General features: G+C 43.4%; 1 protein-coding gene across 1 annotated transcript in view; it reads right to left on the reverse strand.

Annotated features, from left to right (window-relative positions):
- Positions 1 to 574, reverse strand: part of LOC123372373 (cysteine-rich protein 1-like) — a 57808-nt gene extending 57234 nt beyond the window's left edge. The window contains exon 1 of the mRNA XM_045020430.1: positions 247 to 574. Within this exon, the coding sequence (XP_044876365.1) occupies positions 247 to 289 (43 nt within the window). The 5' untranslated portion in view covers positions 290 to 574. The remainder of the gene's footprint in view (positions 1 to 246) is intronic.
- Between the last annotated feature and the right edge of the window lie 19028 nt (positions 575 to 19602).

Raw genomic sequence — 19602 nt, forward strand, 5'->3', positions numbered from 1 at the left:
AAAAAGCAGGAAAATGTGATTTTTTTTATAAAAAGCACAAAAACTGGAAGAGGGAATGAGAAGCACTGAAACCGCTTTTAACTGGCTGTCTGAAACTGATTAGATACCCAGCGGATGAAGTGCCATTATGAATGGAGGCTCACTAACTGCAAATGTAAAAGAAGTAGAACAGAAAGTGCCTGGCTTCAGTTACCATTTAAAGAAACATACGAAAAAGGGCTCTTGCTTCCAATGGAAGAAACTTACCAAAGTAAACAGGCTTTCCACATATGGGACAATATGAAATCATCTTCACGGCTCCTCGGCACGGCACACAGCGTTGGGCAGAGCTCGTATAAAAAGCCTTCTTTCGCTAAAGCAACAGGAAAACCATGGCCAACAGCAAGCTGATGACGTGTTCTGCTTTTGAAGCAGGATATTGTGGTTGTAGGTAAATGAGAGCCCTGTAGTGTAAGAAGCTGAGTTCAGGGGCTTTATTACGGGAAGAATTAATTTATCTTTTGGAACCAAAAACACAGACTTTAAGAAACACTGCTTCTCCATCACCAGAGGAGAAACACTGGAACCAGTTTAACTTCACCCTATGGGCAGCACTCGTGATATCTGGTGCAGATGCTGCTTATACAAGTCTCTTTGATCACAAAAGTGCCTTCCTTGTGTCTTTTGCAGATCTTTTCCCCCACATTTCAGAGCCTGAGCTCTGACCCAAGCAGGAATGTTTTTAGCGCCATTCCACAAACCTGTGTCAGTTGACCTGGGTTTTGAGACTCGCTGCCACATAGGTTTTTTGCCATGTAGACATACCCTCATTGGCAGAGCTGAAAGTCCAGCCCTCCGGTCCAGTGTTCGTCTGGAGTGGGAGGCATCTCTTCCTTTTGCAGCTTCGAAACACAAATACAGATTTCTTCCCAAACCAGTTTTGTGTCTAACTTAGGCTATGTCGACTCTTGAAGAGTTTTCGCACTGTCAGTTTCAGCGGTGATAGGGAGCCGGTGAAAGGAAAGCGCTGGCATCAGATCGTGTTTACATTTGCAGCACTTCAATCGCCGATGGATGAGAGCAGCGCATGGAGGGCAGCTATCCCACAGTGCAGCTCTCTCCATTTTGATGACAGGTCTTGTGGGAAGGGACGGGGTTGATCGCGGGGCATCCTGGGTCCCTGCTCAGCCTCCTCTCCCCAAATACTGATGAGCTCCAGTAGCTCAGCACTGCTCCAAGAAGGGGATTGTTTGCTCCATAGAGCAGGCATTGTCACCCGGCCAGATGATAAGTGAGCACTTGCCAAGAAAACAGGAAGGGGAGTTTCAAAGTTCCCAGGGCTTTACAGGGGGCGGGGCAGACGTCTGTTTACCTGGCTTCAGAGCAGCTGCGCTGCTGGCCAGAGTGGTCACCTGGGCACTGTGGGATAGCCTGCGGAGGCTGAAAGCTCTGTAAAGAGGAAGACCATGTCTTCACTTGCACATCACCGCAAAAACATCACCAGTAAAAGCTGTACGGCTCTCCTGGAGGTGGTTGACTTTTGGTGGTGAAACGTCTGAGTTTTACCGCAAAAAGTCATTGGCAGATGTAGACAGTGGCATGATTTTTGTGCAAAAAAGGGACTTTTTCTGCTTTAAATGGCAAGTGTAGACATGCTCGAAATGTAGATCATTACACCTGGTGCCTGTATGAACCCCTGATGCACCTCGAACAAACACGATCCATCCAAATTGAAACAGCAGCCCTGCAACATACAGCGAGACAGTGTACCCAGGCAGCACACACGAGACGCTGAACAACCTCTCCACCAACAGCCCTCTGAAAGAAGATGTGTTGGTGTGGTGTGGCAGGGGGATTGACAGATCTGGGCTGAGCCGAACCACAGTGTTCCAGCTTTACGGGGCTCCGGCAGAGAACGCCCTGGCAGTAAAATTGTATAGTCTCCAGAGGACTGTGCTGCATTGGTCTGATCCTGGTTACTGGGCTCAATACAGGAAGAACGGGGTGGGGTTTAGTGGCCTATGATGTATCTGGAATCAGACTAGATGAGCGGGTGGTCTCTTCTGGCCTTAAACTCTATGACTATAAGAAACACGATCCAGCAGTTAGGGCACTAGCCCAGGACTTGGGTTCAAATCCCTGCTCTGCCACAGATTGACCACGGGCAAATCACTGAGTGACTCTGTGCCTCGATTTCCCCCCATCCAATGGGATAATAGCACTTCCCTGCTTCACAGGGTGAGTATGTTAAAGATTGTGAGACCCTCAGATACTATGGTATGGGGGGATCAGAGAAGTATCTGAAAAAGACAAAATCCACAGGATGTGAAATTCAGGGGAATTTAAGCCAAAGAATTGTTCTCAGGTTTGTCCAGCTATAATTTAACTTCCAAGCAGGCATCTGTCAGCATCTCAACCTCAGGCGCTGTGAAGTGTCTGAAAACAGTGTGGCAAACTGCACTCACAGTGTTTGCGAGACAGGAAAATGTGACAGGAAGTGGGTGCTCACCCTGCTTCTGGACCATTGTTAGCTCACAACTTAACTCTTACAGAGCCTCTGTCTACGGCATTTGCATGGCGGATGTCGCTCGCTCTGAGCGGTACCTCACCCAGGCAGCACATACCAGCCAGATCTTCCCGGCAAGTCTCAGTCCCGGAAAGAAAAGAGAAACAGGAGCATCTAGCATTGCTGAGGGGAGAGATAGCTCAGTGGTTTGAGCATTGGCCTACTAAGCTCAAGATTATGAGTTCAATCTCTGAGAGAGCCACTTAGGGATATGGGGCAAAAATCAGTACGTGGTCCTGCTAGTGAAGACTCAATGACTTTTCAGGGTCCCTTCCAGTTCTAGGAGATTGGTATATCTCCAAGCAGGGGATTGTTCAGTGTCATAACAACAGTTACAAGTTTACCCAGCTCTTTGATACTGCTAACTAGAGACAGAAGGCTGGAGTCTCCATTGCCCAGCACCTCACATGCTCATTTTACACAAACATTGCCCTGGTGTAAATGCCACATTAGAATTCTAACATACTGCACCCTACTTGCATTGGCACAAATGACATTACCCACCCAAGCAGCGAAACAATCCCAAAGCCTCATATAAGAGGTTAGAAAAGAAATGAGGATGGTGGTAAAAAGTTCAAACATTAGCTGCAGCTATGCTTTTACCCTACGGCCGCCAGTGAATCCCATCCTGTCTGAGGGCCCTACAGAAGAGTGATTTTTAAGAGATTGCCAACTTTTAAAAAAAAAATTACATTTCAGTCTGATGCACAACGTAACACCTAAGATTGTTATACTGGAAAAAGAATAGCCTGAACCAAAACAATCTCTATTTTGGATCACTCACTGCACATTTGGCAGCATTTTGTGTACAGATAGTTTCACCATCTCTCCTTTGCAGTCAGTTTGTTCCTCTTTTCTGCTTGTGAGAGTGTTTCAGACAGCAGCAGAGGAGATAAAAGCATTACATATTAACATATGACGGGGAAACCACAAAATGTGGCAAGGCAGCGAGGGGCAGGTGCAATCGCTGAAACTGCTTTAAATTCAGTTCTTTAAAACTGACTCGATTTCAAGCTTCCTTTGTCCCTTTAAGCTTTCCCTCAAGGCCAAGTCTACAGTAAAAACTTTTGGCAGTGTAGTAATGGCCGTTAGGATTGTGGGTTTGCTTGCAACATTTTTATACTGGCAAAAGCACCGCTCAGGGAGCTGGTATAAGTCATACCGGCAAAAGCCAGCATAAGCTGCATCTACATTAGAAGGGTTTGCCAGCATGGCTATATACTATACCCCTTTTCTAGTGTAAACACGCCCTTGCTCACTAGTCAGTCCTTAGCAGTGCAAATTTCTGGAGCTGAGTGAATAGCAGGAAAAAAAAATCTGCAAATAGTCATTAAAATTCTAAAGGGAATTTTGATCCAGATATTCAACCCTTTTGTATTCCCTTTCCATAAATATTCAAGTGCTCAGACTCGACTACATGACTACTTGCTAAACCAAAATGTTTACCTTAAGTTCTTGAATATATGCTGAAAGTGCATTTTGAATTCTATATTCAGTTGTAATAAGCACATTTTGCTCTGTATCGGTTACTTACATAAGTCATATGGCGCTGTTTCTTTATTTTGATTGGATATCTTGGGTAACTCAACAACACGGTACATTCTACCAATGAAATCATTGAACATATAGTTCTAGCTTCCTGCAGTGTCCATTTAATTACATAAGTTACTGCTAAATAAGTTCCAGAAGTTAATTACATATGTGATCGTGTAAATTGCATATTTGGTGGTAATTTGTGCAGTCTGAACAAACTGTAGACTAACTTTACCCCAAATTAGTTTATATATAATTTCAAGTCGCAACAGATGTGAGAATTTCAGACTGTTCATGGAAAATTCATAAGCAGAAAAAAATTGACTTCCAGGAAAAATACTGTACTAAATGGCTGATTCTGTACTGAAGGTTTTGTCTTAAAAGGAACCATTTGTAATGAAATCTCTTAACAGAATGAGGAAGAACAAGGGCCTTGTCTATATTCAGAGTTGCACCAGTTTAAATAAAAATCTAATTTTAAAATGATTTAGTTAAACTGGTGCAAAACCCTGTGTGAGCACTCTAAATTCAATTTAAACATTGTTTATATATGGAGTTCGGTTAAATCAATATAGTTTAATTCGATTCCTTATTGCATTCAGTTGTATAGATATAATCCAACTTTAAATTGAATTAAGAGTGTCTACACAAGGAGAGTCAACAAACTAATTTAGTTAAATGAGTGAAACTTTGAATTTGAATTGGTTTAAATCCAAAGTAACTCCACTGACTGGTTGAAAATTTAGATAGCAATTTGAGAAAATTTTTGTAAATCTTTAATTCATTTTCATTTGAAATGGCACAAAATGTTGAGAGCCTGAAATTTTCTGTGAAACAATTTAGTCAGAGTTTGAGGTGGTTGGAAAAGGGATTTTCCCTCTTGTGACAAATTTTGAGAGTTTGAAAATTTTCCCTCCCAAATGAGGATGAAAATCAGTGCCTATATTCATTGCAATTGTGGAGCGTATGAAGGGACTTCCAGTCTCATCCCAAAGGAACGCTTCTATAGCACACTGTATCCAGGTGTGCTATGACTTGGCAACGATACCTGCCCCAGCACTGACGGCACACTCCACAAGGGGCTCAGGCATCCTTCACGACATTCCTGGCACAAGTTCCTATCCAAGACATCTGCAAGGTAGCAACGTGGTCATCAATCCACATCTTTTCATCGTACTGAGCCATTACAGCAGGGCAGAGACGGTGCAGCTTTCGGCAGAGCGGTGCTACAATCAGTGATTCCATGAACTCCGAACCCACCTCCTAGGTAAGGCTTGGGAGTCACCTACTTGAAATCGACATGAGCAAGCACTTGAAGAAGAAAAACAGTTTCCTCCCTCTCGTAACTGTTGTTCTTCGAGGTGTGTTTCTCATGTCCATTCTAAGACCCACCCGCCTTCCCTCTGTCAGAGTACTCCAGCAAGAAGGAACTGAAGAGGCAGCAGATCGGCAGGGACCTATACACACCTGCATGAAGGTGCGACTCCAGGGGGCTCCACAGCTGACCTGATGGATACCACTAGGGGAAAAACCTTCCAATGACTGTGCACACGGCGTATGCACTCCTACTTGGAATCAACACGAGAAACACATCTCAAAGAACAACAGTCACGAGAGGTAGGTAACTGTTTTATTCTGGGTAAATTTTGAAACAGTTTGGTTTGATAAATTCAAAATGTTTCATCTGGTTTCTGACCATTTTACATTTTTTAAATTTTTTATATAAAAAGTAAATTTCAAAATAAAAAATTGAAACTTTTTGTTCTGAAAATGTCAAAACAGGATGTTTCAACATTTCCAAAACTTTTCCAATTTTTTAAAAGGAATTTCATTGAAACTGACAGATTTTGCAAAAAGAAAATGGTTTAGTTGAAGTATCATTTTCCAGTGGAAAATTGTTTTGACAAAAATTTTCCAAGCAGCTCTACTGAGAACTTTTAGAGTCAGAAGCCTGTCAGAATAGAAAATGTGTTCTTTTCAATTTGAAATGAAGAAGAATTATGAAATTTTTAATGTTTAAAAATATTTAATTTTGGTGGGAGAACCTCACTTTCTCATTTCCCCCCTTTTTCCAGTGAAAGAAATTGTAAAAGTTAGAGAACATTTTAGTTTGAAGAAATCTGAATGTTCTCACAAAGCATTCCTCATTCTTCAAAGCCCTGAGTTTTGCTAAAATATGGTTGGAGCTTGGGTTCAGAGGATGAGGTAACAATATTAGGAGCGGTGTCCATTTTCTGTAGTTTCCAGAGATTTCAATGAGAGGCACAGGGATGAAAATGGTAGCTGGTGGCAAAACTAAAGAGCATTCCAAGAAAAAAGACATTAGTCTCCTGGTCCATATTTTGCTTTCTAAAATTCTCTAGTGAAACAGTTTAGCTAAATTCACACTGGATATGGTTTTAGCCAAGTGAGTGGTTTTTGTGGAGTGTTTTGAAGACAAGGAACATCCTTTCATCCTGTCACAGTCACTTGAGCTGTGTGCATGTAAGAGCCAGCAGAGCTCCATTTGAGCGTAGCTGGTCTGTGGCTGGCCAGAGAGAACAGAAATCCTCCTGCCTCCAGACCATTTCTAGTTTTGCCTACAGAGAAGAAAAACCTCAGGGCCTCGGATCAAAGAGGAAGGTGACATTTTAACAGGTAAATATTGTGTTAGAAAAAGTGCTGAATGTATTTTGGCAGCCCACAGCTCCTCCACTCCTGGGATGCTGGCTTGATTGATGTGCACAGCCTATTGCTTTAGAGTTTCCAGGCTGTTGCCTGGAAACATCACCTTTGTTGTTTCTCCTTTTCTGGCAGCCCTTAGCTCTAGGAATCCGGAGCTATTTACCTGACACATGGCTCAAAGGAGACCCTGTGGGCCTGTTAAGTGGTCCCCCTTATTCTTAGCATGCCACAGCTCCAGCGCTCCCTGGTTCCTGAGCAGATACATGGCTAAGCCGAGACACTAATGTTCTGCAGAGCAGATTCTCCTTCCCATAAACCAATGGCTCTAATATTTACCAAGCTGCTTTTACCTAATAACGTAATGGGCTTCTGAGAACCAGAGGCAATATTGAGGCAGATGCTGGTCGGCCGCAGCAGTCAGTCAGCTAGCCGCAGTGCATGGGAGTCTTTAGCTATCGTGTGCCAAGACTTCTCTCACTCTTCCTTTTCTTATGCTGACATATGAGAAGAAGAAGAATAGTAATCCTAAACAATGACGTCGTGTCAGACCTCTTGTTCAAAGATCCCCCTTGCTCTCTGGACAGTAAGGGCCAGATCCGTGGCAGGTGTAAATCAGTGTAGCTCTGCTGACTTGAGTGGAGTTGCCCTGATTTGCACCAGCCAAGAATCTGAGCCTTTCTATGCCTCACAACACCCAGCTGAAGTTGCTCTGAAATACAGAGCAAAACCAACAGGCTCGTGCCCTAGCACTTGGCATGTCCAGGCGATTCAGCTGCAGCAGCAGCACCATCTTCGAAAGGAAGCAAACAGAATGACCTGATTGTCACACACAGGAATAGGGTAGTATCCCTTGAAGTAGTTTGTGAGCCCTATTGGGGTGCTCACTGTGTTCTAGGTTTTGGAAGCTGGCAGAAGCCAGTCAGAGCCCTGTGTATGTACAGCTAGGCCTTTCGTGTTAGTGTATCTTTACTAAACACTGTTATTCGGGACCCAGCTGGGCTTGTGTGTTTTTTGCCACCTTGGTTTAGTTGTGTAAAGAGGAAAAAACACAACACTGATGCACAACAGATAAAATCCTGAGCCTGGGACAGCAGCTAAGTCTGAGCAAATGGGCTTTGCCTTATGTGACTGTAGGATGGAGACCTCAGCTCCTATTGACCAGGCTGCAACTTCCAGTACAAGCCCTTCCAACCTGCTTCTCCACATCAGCACCACCATGGCCCACATGGGATTTTGGCTCCATAGATGGGAGCACAGTCCTGGGGACACGGAACTGAGCTTCTTCGTGGTGCAGAGAGATTACGCAGGTCCTTCCGATGTGGATTTTGGAGGTTGCCCAAGGATAGACAGGATGGTTCAGGATTTGGCTCTTGTTATAGTATGTGGGGCAGTGGCAGGAGTCTAGCAGTAGAGTTTTGAGTGTCTATGGTCGTGCCAGTCCTTGAGTCCTTGGTTCCCCTCCCCAGCTGCAGTGTGGCGGTAAAAGGAGCAGAGGAATTCATTGAAGCCGCGATGTTTAAAAGTGGCCTAATTCTAGGTGCCTGAATTTAGACACCTATGGTTAAATTCCGGCCTTAGTGAAGTCAATGGGAGTTTTGCAGTAGACTTTAAAGAGGCCAGGATTTCACCCCAGGGCATGATTCTCAGAGCTACTAAGCACGGCATAACTGCATTTGAGGTCAATGCGGGGAAAGGGGTGGGGGTGGGGGTGGGGGAAGCAGGTATGCAGATTAGTGGGCAGATTAGCTGCCTTTTTCTGCAAGAGGGTGAATTCCAGGTCTCATGTTCAGACTCAGACATGACATAATATGCAAGATTCTTGCTACGCAGTCTATTGCACTTTCTATCAGTCTGCTCTTCCAGATGTCAAGTTGAGCAAACATGCTGGCAATAATCAGTTTCCCTCTTAAAATGAAAAAGCCTGCTGGCAAAATATAACATTTCCCTTTTTAAAACAAAGGGGAGGGCGGAGACAACAACAACAAAAAAACCCAAAGAAGCCAAATAAAAGAAGCCAGCTAGACCCAACAAAATTTTCAAACCCCATGCTGGCACACAAATAATTTATGCCCCTTTTAAAATAATATTAATTTTAAAAAATGGACTCTGGCCAATTACTAACAATCCCTTTTGAAATTCAAAGCCACGCTGACACGCTATAAAAATCCCACACTAGACCCAAAATTGTGCAGGCACCAAAGCGACATTTCTTGTTTTAAGAGGAAGGGAAAGGCATTCTTTCTAAAGGCAAGTTTCGGGGCCGAAGGAATGAGAGAGAAAAACACTTTGCAAAATCCAGCTGCCATTTGCAAACCTTTGTAGGGACAATTCGAGCGTTTTACAACGGTTCCAGCAATTTGATTTTTAAAATGTTTAAACCTGTTTAATTTAAACAAAGGAAGGTAAATACCCGAAAGACCCCTGAGGCATTTTGATTGTAAACTCTACAGCAGGGCCCATCTTTTTGTTCTGTGTTTGTAGAGCGCCAGCCATTGCAGGGTCCTGGTCCCTGACTAGGGCTAAAGCTGTAACGGTTTCACTGAAATCATTATTTTCAATGGGGATTTAGTTAAAGTGGCGCAAAACACTTTTTAATCTGGTTTCCGTACTTGTCTGGCCCGCATCGCCATTGGAGCCGAGCACCTTCCTGTCTTTAATGCATTTAGCTTCCCAACTCCCCTGTGAGGTAAAGCTGGGCTGTTGTACCCATTTTACAGATGGGGAACTGAGGCACAGGGAGATTAAGTGAGTTGTCCCTGGTTACCAGGTAGTCTGTGGCAGAGCCTGGAGCTGAGCCCAGGTCCCTTGATCCCAGGCACATGCCCTACCCATTGCACCATCCTTCTTCTCCTGTTAAGGCAAGTTAGCTTAATTCAGCAAGAAATTGACTTAAGATGAATCAGTATCAGCGAGGGTGAATGGATTTAGGACAGTGCTTTCCAACCAATTTAACTACATCAATTTAAAAGCACCCCTTTAGTCAGACTTGTGCACCTTGCCGTATAGACAAGGCTCCTTGTTTTCCTTCTCACTGGCTCATTCCCCTCTGAGAATTGTTGCCTGATTCCTCAGAGCTATTGTCTCTGGGTACTCTACCGTTTTGGGGATGCTGCTGTTCAGACAGCAGCGGAGCTCAAACGGCTCATGGCCTCTTTGAAGGGCTCTTAAGCAGGTTCTGTGGGTGACAGGCAGGTTTCCTGTTCTTACAGTGACTCAGATTTAAAGAGACAAGCTCATAGTCCCCTGCCCCAGCCTGCACTATATAAAACTGGCAACATTTATATTAAATATTGTCCTCCCAAGACCGAGCAGAGTTGACCTTCACCCTCTGGTGGGTCAAGTCTGACAATTGCTGGAAAATTCCTACCATCACTCTAGCCCCAGACAGCTCCCCCAGTGCTAGCAATGGGTGGGCGCTTTAGTGCAGACCAGCTGACAGCATTTGTATCATAGAATCCTGCTTCCAGCACAACGTAATGACAAAAACATTGGCAACTGGGCTACATTAGTATCCAGTTGTCAGCACTAATGGAGCCTTTTCCAATGCTGCAGCAATGGCAGGGACACTCCCTAAAATGATCGGTGCAGATAAGTGATTGTGTCAGACTCTCTGCAGACTCAGGCAGCAGAGCAGCGCTTGCGCAGGGGTCACAGTCTGAAAGATGTTTGGGCAGTTAAGGGTTAGAATCTGAGACTGAGATTAGGGGAGTTAGGCCACAAACTCCAAGTAATTTCAATGGAAATTGTGCCTCTAAATCTCCTAGGTAGCTTTGAAAACCTCAGTCTTCGTGTTTCATAAAAATCATAGCTTGGATTCTGCAAATTCCTACTGCGCTGAGAAGAGGTGGCCACTTCCCCAGCTTCAGCATAAAAGCAGTGACATTTCTACAGCTGATATTTTCTCTGCTGAAACACACCCCTCATGTTACGCAGAATCTCTACGCTGTTGTATAGCTAGATAATCCATTTTAATCAAATGCACATCAATACTGTCAAGTACACGGGACAGGATGGAAATCCAGTAGTCGGAACAGCACGCTGAGTGCTTGACCCAGCTGATAATTTCATCTCCAACTCGAATTCTGTCTCCATCACTTCCTTAGGATCCGGATCCCAAGACAGTTGTACTACAGTGCCATAAATATTCACGCCCTTTTATACAAAACAGCTCTTTGTTTCTGTCTGCACCTGCTTCATTATTCCATTGCATTATCTCCAGTTTTAATGCGAACCCGCTGTTGCCTTTCTAATTACCAGCACATGCTTGCTTATGACTTGGATGCTCAAACTTGAATGTGGTAGCCTGTTAGATCCTAAAGCAAATGAAATCAATGGAAGTCTTCCCATTGACTTCAGTGGGCTTTCGATCAGGCCGTTTGTCCTTTTGGGTCATGAAGAGCTTGGTGACTACCTGATTTTTTGATTTGCTGACAATTCCCCACCGCCACCCCCCCAAAAAAAGAAAAATAAAATAATTGTTTTAGGCTGAACCAAAAATGAACATTTTTTTAAAAAAATTCTGCAAATCGAAAAAATGTGTGTCAGATAGAATAAAACATTTTGAGCCTTTTAAAATATTATTAAACAATTTAAATAAATATATAGCAAATTCTGAAACAAAGTTGTTTTGAATTGAAAAATCAATATGTTTTGTTTTGAACGTGTAGAAACAAAATGTTTTAATGGGGGGGGGGGAGGGTTAGGGTGTTTTTAACCAAAGCAATTTGGTGAAATCAACCTGAATTCACTAAACGTTTTGGTGCCGCTGAATCTCTTTTTTTGCTGAAAAAAAGTTGTGTTTGAAAAGTTTTGCCCAGCTCTGCCTTTATTCGTAGTCCAGAAGGACCACTGTCATCATCTAATCTGATCTAGCAAAGTCCACAGAACTTCCCCCACAATAATTCCTTTTAGAAAAACATCCAATCTTGATTTTAAATGGTCAGTGGTGGAGAATCCACCATGGCTGTTGGTAAATTGGTCCACTGATTAGTTACTCTCACCATTAAAAAAGTGTGCCCTGTTTCTAGTCTCAATTTGTTTAGCTTTAACTTCCAGGCACTGGATCATGTTATACTGTTCTCTACAAGTCTGATGAGCTCATTATTAAATATTTGTTCCCCATCTAGGTGCTCTGTGATCAAGTCACCCCTTAACCTTCTCTTTGTTAAGCTAAATAGATTGAGCTCCTGGAGTCTCTCACTATAAGGCAGGTTTTCTAATCCTTCAGTCATTTTCATGGCTCTTCTCTGAACCATGTCCAATTTATCAACATCCTTCTTGAATTGTGGACACCTGATAAAAAAACCCTGCTTCAATCAGACAGTTGGAGGAGTTGAAGCAGAGTGGTTTGGTGTTGGAGCAGAGAGCAGTTTGGAGGAGAGCAGTTTGAAGGAGTTGAAGCAGAGAGGTTTGGTGTTGGAGGCGAGAGCAGTTTGAAGGAGTTGAAGCAGAGTGGTTTGGTGTTGGAGCAGAGAGCAGTTTGGAGGAGAGCAGTTTGGAGAAGTGCTGTGGCAGGCCAGAAGACCAAGACCCTAGGTAAAGGGAAACCCAGCTTGTGCAGAGCAGAGGGACTCTACAGACACAAGGGGTTGGGAGAAACTTGGCTCAAACAGAGGGAGGGCAGGAAGCCCCACAAGCTGAAGGGCCGGAGAGAGAAGTAGCCCAGGGGAGGGAACCACTAGTTCAAGTGGTTTCCGCTATCCCTAGGGCCCCTGGGCTGGGACCTGGAGTAGAGGGCGGGCCCAGGTCCCTCCCTCTCCACTCCCCTTTTCTGGGACACTAGTGGGACAGTTGATACCCCAGTTCAGGGGTGAGAAACGGTGCCCTGAACCCCCACCAGAGGAGAAAGCGCGGGACCCATCATAATAGTGCCGGCAATTTGCCACAGAAGACAGAGCTGCTCAATTCCTTCTTTGCTTCAGTCTTCTCTCAAAAAGTAGCATGTGGCCGGCTGACTAGTGAAGTTACCATCGACAGCAAAGGGGAAGGGATGCAGATTGGGATAAGTGAAGAACACGTCAGAGATCTTCCGACTAATCTGAGTGAATTCAAGTCAGCAGGGTGGGATGCTATTCACTCCAAGGTGCTGAAGGACTTAGCGGAAGAAATCTCAGAGCCACTGGCAATAATACTTGCAAACTCATGGATGACATAAGAACTTCCGGAAGATTGGGGAAGGACTCATGTGGTGCCCATCTTTAAAAAGGGGAGAAAGGAGGAGCCGGGGAACTACAGACCAGTCGGCCTGACCCTAATACTTGGGAAGGTACTAGAGCAATGGATAAAATATTCAATTTGCAAATACCTGGGGGATGAAGGGGTGATCACTAGCAGCCAGCATGGATTTACTAAGAACAAATACTAAGCTGCCAAACCAGCTTGATTTCCTCCTTTGATGGGGTAACTGGTTTGGTGGACAGGGAGAATGAAGTGGACATAATATACCTGGACCTTAGCAAGGCTTTTGACACAGTCTCATGTGACATTCTGATAAATAAGCTGGAGAAATACGGGCTCGGCGGAACTACCATTAAGTGGATAAATAATTGGTTAAACAACTGCAAACAAAGAGTAACTATTAATGGAATGATGGAAGGAGGTCTCAAATGGGGTTGCTCAGGGCTGTGTTCTGGGTCTGGTATTATTATAAATATCTTTATTAATGACCGGGATATAGGAACAGAGAGCATAGTAATCAAATCTGCAGAGGAGACAAAGATGTGGGGGAGTTGCCAATACATTGGAGGATAGAGTTAAATGCAAAGGGATCTTGGTAAATTGGAGAACTGGGCTATAGACAGCAAAATGAAATTCAGCAAAGACAAATATAAGGTGCTACACTGAGGGGAGAAAAACCATATGCACAAATACAGAATGGGGGATACCTGGCTTGGCAGCCTTACTGCTGAGAAGGATCTGGGAGTTGTGGTAGATCAACATGAGTCAGCAATGCCATGCTGTTGCAAAAAAAGCAAATGCTATTTCAGGTTGCATTAACAGAGGCATAATATGCAAGTCACAGGAGGTGATAGTACCACTTTACTCGAAGCTGTTTAGTCTTGAATGTCAGAGGGGTAGCTGTGTTAGTCTGGATCTGTAAAAGCAGCAAAGAGTCCTGTGGCACCTTATAGACTAACAGACGTATTGGAGCATGAGCTTTCGTGGGTGAATATTGACCCACGAAAGCTCATGCTCCAATACGTTTGTAGTCTATAAGGTGCCACAGGACTCTTTGCTACTTTTATAGTCTTGAATAGTGTGTCCAATTTTGGTCACTGATGTTTAGAAAGAATGTAGAGAAACTGGAAAGGATCCAGAGGTGAGCGACAAAGATGATCAACGGGATGGAATGTAAGCCATACGAGCAAAGACTGAAGGAACTGGGTATGTTTAGTTGGAAAAGAGGAGATTAAGGGGGAGCATGACAGTGGTCTTTGAATACTTGAAAGGCTGCCATAAAGAAGATGAGGAAAAGTTGTTTTCTCTTGCCACAGAGGGCAGGTCAAGAGGCACTGGGTTCAAACTACAGCACAGCAGATTTAGATTAAATCTCTGGAAAACTTCCTAACTGTATGCACAGTAGGACAATGGAACAGACAGCCTAGGGAGGTCATGGAAGCTCCTTCACTGGAGGTTTTCAAAAGGAGGCTGGGTAGCCATCTGTTTTGAATGGTTTGGAGATAACAAACCCTGCATCTTGACAAGGGGTTAGACTAGATGACCCTTGCAGTCCCTTCTATTCCTGTGGTCTATGATTCTCCACCCCCACAAGCAAAATATTTTTCAGAGTCACTGATTCCCAGGATAGAGTCCCCCATCCTATAAGTTTGGCCTACATTCTTTGTTCTCAGATGGATACAATTAGCCATATTATGTGCTTGCACCCAGTTTTCCATGTGATGTAGATCACTTGATCAATGATGATTTTGTTTTCTTCCAGGTCATTGATAAAAATTTTAAATTGCATAAGGCCAAGAACCCACCCCTATGGAACCCCTCTAGAAACATACCTGCTCACTGATGCTTACAATAACATTTCAAGACCTATCAGTTAGCCAGTTTTAATGCAGTTAATGTGTGCCATGTTAATTCTATATCTTTCTAGTTTTTTAATCAAAAGTTCATGTGGTACCAAGTTGAATGCCTTACCAAAGTCTATTATGTGAAAACTATTTGCTTTATCAACCAAATCTCATAAAATCTAATAAAAAAACATACCAGGTTAGTTTTACAGGATCTATTTTCCATATACCCAGGTTAATTTGCATTAATTATATTACCCTCCTTTAGTTCTTTATTAATCGACTCCCATATCAGTTGATTCATTATCTTGCCCAAGATCTATGTCAGGTTGACAGGTGTATAATTGTTAGGGTCATCCCCGTTTATTCTTTTAAAAATTGGCACAGCTGTAGCTTTCTTCCAGTCTTCTGGAACCTCTGCAGTGCTCCAAGATTTATTGACAATCACCATTAATGGTCCAGCGAACTCCTCTGCCATCTCCTTTAAAACTCTTCGATGCAATTAACTGAAACTGCTAACTTAAAAATGTCTGACTTTAGTAGCTTATTTTTAACATCCTCCAGAGACACTAATGGAATGGAAAGAGTGTTATCACCATATGATGAGAATGCATCATGTTTTTTTTCCCCAAATAGAGAACAGAAATAATTATTGAAACTTCTGCCTTTTCCACACTATTTTGAATAATTCTACCATTTCCATCTAGTAATGGACTAATACTATTGACAGGATTCTTTTTTTTCTTGATATATTTTAAAAAATTCCTTCTCATTGTCCTTAACTGTGCTGGCCATAGAGGTCTCCTTATGTCCCTTGGCTTCCCTTATCAATTTCTTACAATTCCTAACTTCTAATTTATATTCATTACTATCAACTTCCCCTTTCTTCCATTTTATATATATATATTTTTTTGCAGTTGCTGTCACGTCCCCTCTAAACCAGGGTTTTTTTTTAACCAGCACAACCGTCTGTCTCGTTTGTGGGATTGTGGCTTTTGGGGCATCTAGTAAGGTGTTCTTAAATCATTCCCAATTGTCATTGACATTTTTCTGAGTAAATTCTTACTCCCAGCTGATTTGGCTCAATATTTCTACTTTCTTCTACAAGGGACAATGACAAATAGTGGACTGATGGGACACCAGCATAGCCTGTGCCTGCGCCTTTCATGAGGATGTTCTGTTGCTTGAACTGAAACAGAAAACCTGGTCTAAGATGTCAAAAAAAAAACAAACAACAGCCTGTCTCTTCTTCTGCCTTATTAGGGAAAAATTGAACTAGCTGTTTCTTGGGCAGCTCCACTGTTATGAGACAACGGTATAGCTGGTTGAAATGTTTTGAATTAAAAGCATTCTAGTTGGGAAATGGTCTTTTTACAAAATCAAAAATTTTCCTTCAAAATGTCTTCTAAATTTTTCACATTTTTTAAAAAATTATTCTTTTAAAAATATTTATCATTGATCACTTTTATTTTGTCCTCTTCCTTTTATCTCAATCCTTTCCCCTCCTCTCCAGTCATTTTAAAAAACGAAGGTTTCTTTTTTTCTGGAAACAAATAAAGGTGGAACAGGAAGAGAGGTGGGTAGAAAAGAAAGAAACAGTGAAAAAAATATGCTGGAAAAAGTTGTTGTTTTTTTTAAATCCCAAAACACTGATTTAACAAACAGACCTAGGGTTATTTCAAATCCTGCCAACTGACAGTTTTTTACTAGACTGTTTTATTTTTCGATCTGCTCTAGATGAGACTGAAGCTTTTCACTGTGGACAAAGGTGTTCCCAGTCATCTAGAGCTGCCCACTGTCTTTGGGAGGGAATTACCAATAACGCTCAATCGTCACAATTTTGGGGATCATTAAAAAATGGCCGCTATGATCTCTCTAAGGCTCCAGAACAGCAACTGGTAGCACGCAGACAGAATCCTGAGCCCATACGGAGAATTACTGAAATCAACAGCTTCAAGATCATGACCCAAGTGTTTTGCCTTTTGCTGCAGGGCTATGCCTTCTTTTGGCTTTGTACAGCACCTAACACACTGTCGGTGCTACCAGAAAAAAATCTATTCTGTTATTTTTTCAAAAAATTCTATAATCCTAAACTTCTGGGGGCAGGAAGGCTGTCTTTTTGCCTATACAGTGCTGGGCATATCTACAGTATGTAGCTATGTGTATAATAAATAAGAGTAATTAAATCAGTCTTCTCTCCTCCCCCATACACACCAAACACCGACTATAGAGTACAAGAACAGGCTATTGGTAGTGTTTGCTAGGAATTACAGTGCACTTTAGGAGTCGATGGCAGTTTAAACTAATCCTAAGAACTAATGTTTCCATAAAATACACATTTATCTCACTGTATTATTGACCCTACAGTGATACTTTGCTATGTTTTGCCTTTCCTAGAATGTACTGTGCTGGCAAGCTGATATCGATGCACTGAGATACGTTCTTCCTTTTTCATGTAAACCATTCGCTGATCATTTTTCACAGCACAAATCTCTGGAGATCAACATCCCCTTAAAATTAAAGCCTCTTAAATTCTTTCTTTTAAGAAAGTGTTTAGCTTAGGGACTCCCACTTACCGCGAGTATCTTATTTCAGAATCGGATATGAGTGACGTCTTTTTAAGTGACCCTTTAAACGGGTACTACCATCTATTTATTCAGAGTCCCTACTAACTACAGGGGTCTGATTCCCCTGCTAGTTAATCTTCTAGCTGCTATGCCCTTGTAATGGAGTGGGCTGTCCCTTTAAGGGCCAGGCAGCCTGGGGCCAGCCAGTGCTGTTCAGAAGCAAAGCCCCTTTAAGAACAGGTGTTTAGGCTGGAGAAAGGCAGCAATCAGACCCCACTGAGACGGGGACAGGGGATTCCTAGAAGGACTGAGCTCAGCTGGGGGTGGAGAGCTAGAGGAAGCAGGCTGGCTCCTAGGCAGATGTCTGGGAAGGAGGACTGGGGAATTAGCATTACTTTGTGAGGTGTTTGTTTAAATAATAAATGAATTGCTGAGGAAAAGGGCCTGATCCAGCCTCTGGGTAGGGCGTCAAGCCTTCCTGGGCCGGCACAACAGGCCGTCAGCCTACAAGCGATCTCTCTGCTCCTTTCAAGGGGATTGCTTGGGGGCTGCAGGGGGTGAATCGTGGAGTATAAGCACCCTGCTTTGGTGAAAAGGTTATTTTCTTTTGATCTAAAGTGCATCCAGATGCCACAATTAGTGGGGTCTTTCGGATGCCAGTAAATACCATAACCAATGTTGCAATGATGACAGTGGTGATGATACCTGTCTGATGGCCTTATCAGTGGGGGGATGAGGGTGGGAAACAGGGGATTGCCATTGCAAACGTGGTTCTTCAGAAGTCTTTCCTCTGCTCAGTCACACTTGGGGGATGTGCTGCAGGAATCTTCTGGAAAGCAGAGCCCATTATGGCTGCTCAAGCACCTTCTCCTGACACTGAGTTTCCAGAGCTGAGGTTATAAAATGGTCCCTGTGTCCCCAACTGCCTCAGTTCTTCCCACTCACCCGCAGAGTGCTGTGACAGCAGAGCTGTGAGGAAGAGACGAAGGCAGGCAGGGAGGGGCTGCATGCGCGCTCAGTGAACCACCGTTACAAGCAATGCAAATAGACTCTTCACGGTGATTTCTGTATATTCCTACTTATGGGACACCGGGATGCAAAAGGTGGGCTGAGGAGTTCCAGTGAAATACTGGCTGCAGAAGTGCAATCATTGGCTCTAGATGTCAACTTGAGAGAGTAGCTCTCCTTAAATGTGTGGACAGAACGCCAGGTAGCTGCCTGCAGATTCCAAGGATGAGACTGTTATGTAGGCAGGCCATCTGAGCCACCTTGGGCCCTGTGGAGTGCATCCTATATTCACCCTCACTAGGCACAATAGTTGTAATCTAATCCACAGTCTTTGGATTGCCTGAGAGGTGCTCACTCCCAACAGCCCTGGCTCTGTAAGATTGAGGTCTAGCATATCAAGTGCGCCCATAATATTTCAGAGCTGGCGAACAGTCCTGCACTGGAAGGGGGCTGAACTTCATGATCTAACAGGTCTCTTCCAACTCTTGCGTCTGTGATTTTGGGGAGCCGGAGGCTGGGAGTCGCCAGTGCACGCAGCCCTGGTGCAAAGAACAGCAGCTGTCTAGCAAATGAAATTGAAGGGTTAAAAGAATCAAGTCTCCTGAAGGAATCTTGGGACCAACCCAGCTCATCTTTTCCTAGAAGGCTTTATTCACAGGGTTCCAGTTGGGCTAATGACACAGCAGCAGCGATCAGGTGACCCAGAACCAGTGGCCAAAGGCTTTTTTTCACTAACAAACAGCCAGTGACAGTCTCCTTGTAGCTGACCACAGAATCCTCTAAATACATGAACATGTAACTTTCCAACAGCACTAAGAAGACAAAGTAGGTACTAATTATTTAGTGTGAGGAATAAATCCACTGGGAATGTTGGTCTCTCTGTGTAAGCTGCTATTATCAGGCCTTGGTCCTACCCCTCCTTATTTTATCGTAAGAATATTTTTATATGCCTGAACTTCTGTCTGATCTTGCGGGGGAGGGGGAGAGTATCTATGTGTGTATGTATCTTTTTTTAGGAGTATCAATATTAAGAGTTGGTAGCATTTAAGTCCAGGACTGACGGAACATTGAAGTTAGCAATAGAGAATACACCGTTGGTACATCTAGAACAACAGCTCTTAAGACTTTTTCATCATTTGGACTAGGTCTTCGTTGAGATCTTGGCCTGATTTCACCTCCCCACCCATTCATGACCATACGCTTTCTCTATTGTTTTCATTCCTTGTATCCTAACCCCCAGATTACACCACCTCGCTGGTCATTC

This window comes from Mauremys mutica, chromosome 6 (genome assembly GCF_020497125.1).
Source record: "Mauremys mutica isolate MM-2020 ecotype Southern chromosome 6, ASM2049712v1, whole genome shotgun sequence".
NCBI lineage: Eukaryota > Metazoa > Chordata > Testudines > Geoemydidae > Mauremys > Mauremys mutica.